This window comes from Lepidothrix coronata, unplaced genomic scaffold, assembly GCF_001604755.1.
Source record: "Lepidothrix coronata isolate B3197 unplaced genomic scaffold, Lepidothrix_coronata-1.0 Scaffold292, whole genome shotgun sequence".
In the NCBI taxonomy this organism is placed as follows: Eukaryota; Metazoa; Chordata; class Aves; order Passeriformes; family Pipridae; genus Lepidothrix; species Lepidothrix coronata.
In genome coordinates, this window is record NW_016690472.1 from 357,679 (window position 1) to 361,675 (window position 3,997).

Genomic DNA, 3,997 nt, shown 5'->3' on the forward strand with positions numbered 1-3,997 from the left:
CCGAAAATTTAACCAAGTCCTACTTACTCCACTGAGACTGTAACACCACGCAAGCCAAGCACTTACTGAAGTGCCTCCCTTTGCGGAGGTCGTTATCAGGCATGATTTGCTAAATGAAGTGATTAGGATCTTGCCTCTGATTTTACTTGCCTTATGTCCATTAAGCAGTGCCCAGGGAAAGGAATTAAGCAGAATAAGCTTGACCTGCCCCTATGGGCTGGGATGCTTAACAGCCTGGGGACAGCAACTTCTCTCTGTTAAAAACAGCCAGAAACAACTCTCAAACTGAAAACTTACCAGGCAAACACTGTGAACCTTATGTGTATCAATATAAGGGATATAACACTAACACAGAAAGTCTAATATTTAGGGAAGAAGGGAAAGAGACAGAGAAAGTAATGTCTGTAATAGAAAATATTTAGGAATACCCAGGAGAAAGGTTAGATTTAGGGGTGTTTCAGTTCTGCCTAACGTTAAATGAAAACTCCAGTGCTGCCCTACCTGCTGCGTGCAGCAGCACTACACGGCTGTGCCAGGAGATGGCGGATTTTTGTCAGACGCCAGCAGGAAGCAAGTCGAACACAAGCAGGTTTTCAATTTCTATATCAAAAATGCCTTTGTGTGTGTGCTTTTTAAAGGTAAAAAAACCCAGCCCTAACCAGAAAAACTAAACAGGTAAATGTTAAAAAGGGCGAGTTCTTTTAGCTTCTCGTTCAGATTCGGAATTATTGATGGAAGAGTTTAAAAAAGTTTGCAAAGATTTCATATTCTGCAGTATATGATTTTGCCTACCCCACATTTTACAGAGTTGATATCTAATGGAATTACTTTGAAATTACTATAAACATTAAAATCATTATGATAAGAAGATAATTTGGAGTATATTTTTACAAAACACAGGAAGAGAGTAAACTGTCCCAAAGGCAGCTACGATGAGGCAAAAGTCTTAGTCTGTTTTAAATCGTATATATACAATTTATGCTAAAAACTATAAAGCTGCATACACTTTAAAAAAGGCTGTGTCTGTTTATAACAGAGAAAAATCCCTGTCTTACACTATGGAAATGTGTACTGGATTTTCATGTATTACTGATATGATTCACTTGGATTGTATGCAGAAGCTACACCTGCTCCAGGGCTGATTTTCTACAGTTTCTAGGCAGAATCAAGGGTATAGGGTAAGCTCTTCAGGGAAAGCATACATTGTCCCAGTGATCTGCAGAAGTAAAGCTGTAGCTTCAACCTAGAAAAATTATGACTATGCTACTACTCCCTCAATGCCCATCTTTAGTACCACGTGTACCTCCTTGTGAAAGAAAGATTACAGATATCAGCTTTGCAAAAGCTTGGTGGTGTTTTCTGTTAGTGGGCCATTGATCAGGGTTCATTTTACCACAGATTCACAGAGTGAAAAGGAATTACTATTAAAAAGAGATGCTGATACCAATTTAGCCAAAGCATCACATACAATCGCACCTTGTCACCTGTTCTGAGCATTAAAGCTTTTTTTTTGCACTGTGCTTGTATTTTGGTACCTGTGATGTTAAGCCTTTTTAATGGTGCTATGGCTAATCAGCCTTAGAAGAGTCTGAAGTTTATAATCAATATTATTGGTTTTAAACACATGTACAATGCTTCACCGGAAGCATTAATCTGCATAAGAAAAGCATCGTGTCTGCAAAGCCACATGTTTTATTATTTCCCAGTTCTAGGGCTCAGATTACTATTGCTGCTTGGTAAGGACAAGTGCAGTGGTTTTTAGAACTCTGCATTGTAAATTACAAGTAATTGTTCAGAAATGGATTTAAGTGTTATCACGTATCACAGTGTGAGTCAGAGGATCAGGCTAGTGACAAAAAAGCAGACACTATTACATAATGATATAATAATATAATTTGTTAGAAACGAAGTAATTCTTCCTGCCCACTCAGTTGCACTGGTCAGTCCTCCTAGCAGTAGTATTTCCAGTTTGGGTACTTCAAGAAAGATGTGGACTCACTGAAAAAAAGCCAGAGGAAAGCTTTGAGAACACTCAGATATCTAGAAACTGTGAGAGAAAACCTGAAAACATTAGTCTAGTGAAAGCTTAAGAGAATCATAACACTACACAAGTGTGCAAAAACTAGCAGAAAAGAGGAAAGGGAACAGATCTTGTGTGCATTGAGGATAAGTATCATCTGCAATGAGATTCTTCTCAGACACAGAAAAAGTCATTTCAAGGCATTACTAGAGAAGTGCTGGAATGGATCAGCTATGGAAGTCATGGGGTTTTAAAAAGACCTTGTACAATCATCTATCAAGAGTGATGGAGGTAGAATTGATCTCTCTCCTTTGGAGCTCTCCCTAGCCTTACTCTCTGTGACAATTGTGCTGATCTGGTTCTTACACAGCTCTCTGGTTTTAGAGAGGACAGTGCTGGTTGCAAGGACAGGCAATCAGAGGGAGACCCTGGAAACCAGCCAAGGGAAATCCTACACTCATCAAGCTTCCATTATAGGCAAGGGTTCAGTTAGCCCAAATATATCACCATGATTACTGCTTAAGCACCTGCAGTTGCAAAACACAAATAATAATTTTATTATAATTAAGTTTTATTAATGCTGATGATGTCTTTGTGGAAGCAGACACGTCAAAGTGGGAACTGAACTATGAGACATTTATAATTATTTTTGTTACAGCAGTATGAATAGTCCAGCAACATGCAGAATAATGTTGTGTCAGGAAGTACTAATACTTCTGTGTGAAGGAGAAAGGGAAAAGCACCTTTCTCCTTTGGTTCCTTCTCTTCTGGTTCAAAAAGTGTTTGAACCAATGTCATGCAGGAGGCCGGAGCTCTTAGACCAGCGCTCTCTGCACGCACAGACCGGTGGCTCAGCCCCACCACTGAAGCGGATGTCCGTGAGAACCCAAAAGCCTGTTTCCTAAATATAGCCAGGCTGGAACTTCCTTTTGGGTTGAAACCAGCAGCAGCGGCATTTACCCTGCCAGGCTGGCTGTCAGAAGGCGCCGGGAGCGGTGTTTTATGGCACTGCGAGTCCTGCAGAGGCTGCTCGTGTGGCAGCCCTAAGGGCAGGCGTGCGGCAGGAGATGGCAAGGGCAAGGCTGCAGCGGATCTATAGCCCTCAGCTACTCCGGACCACAGTCTCTGTACCAGCCTTATGCAGTGCTGGGAATGCACCATCCTCCTAGAAACGACCTCTGTCCCGCGCCGTGACCGCGCTCGCCCCTCTCCTCTCTCGCGTAGATCCCAGTGCTTATGAACATCCCCGAGCGACACCGCACCGCACACTGGGCTCGGCCAGGGGCAGGGGGCGGGCAGGGATGGCCGGGCAGCCCCGCCTGACCCGAGGGTGCCCCGCGGTCCCGCAGAGCAGCCGGTCCCCGCCCGCCCGGGCTCACCTGCCCGAGGCGGGGCTCCCGCGGCCCGTGGGCAGGGCCGGCCCCGGGCGCCGCCGGCGGCTCATGCGCAGCCGCCCGGGATGGCGGCGGAGATGGCGCCGCGGGTGCTGCCGCTGCCCAGGCAGCAGAGCTTCGGCCCGCCCACCGTCCCCAACCCCTTCGTGCACCCGGGCCGCCTCGGCGCCGGCGACAAGCTGCGGGTAAGGCTGGCGGCGCGGGCGGGAGGGGCCGCCGGGGCCGGGCCGGGACTGCCCGGGGCTGGGATGCGCATCTGAGCGAACGGAGCGCGGCGGGCGGGGCGGGCACGGCACCCCCGGCACTGCTGTCACCCCCGGCAGTGCTGTCACCCCCGGCAGTGCTGTCACCCCCGGCAGTGCTGTCACCCCCGGCAGTGCTGGCACCCCCGGCAGTGCTGTCACCCCGGGCAGTGCTGTCACCCCCGGCAGTGCTGGCACCCTCGGCAGTGCTGGCACCCCCGGCCGTGCCCGTAACACCGGCCGTGCTGTCAGCCTCGGCAGTGCTGTCACCCCCGGCCGTGCTGGCACCCCCGGCAGTGCTGCCCGGGCGCGGCTCTAAACCAGCGGCGCGTTCCGCGCTC

At 48.5% G+C, this 3,997-nt stretch overlaps 1 protein-coding gene across 1 annotated transcript in view; it reads left to right on the forward strand.

Annotated features, from left to right (window-relative positions):
• The first annotated feature begins 3,479 nt into the window (after positions 1-3,479).
• The window catches only part of LPCAT2 (lysophosphatidylcholine acyltransferase 2), a 31,252-nt gene continuing 30,734 nt past the window's right edge, over positions 3,480-3,997 (forward strand). The window contains exon 1 of the mRNA XM_017837130.1: positions 3,480-3,599. Within this exon, the coding sequence (XP_017692619.1) occupies positions 3,480-3,599 (120 nt within the window). The remainder of the gene's footprint in view (positions 3,600-3,997) is intronic.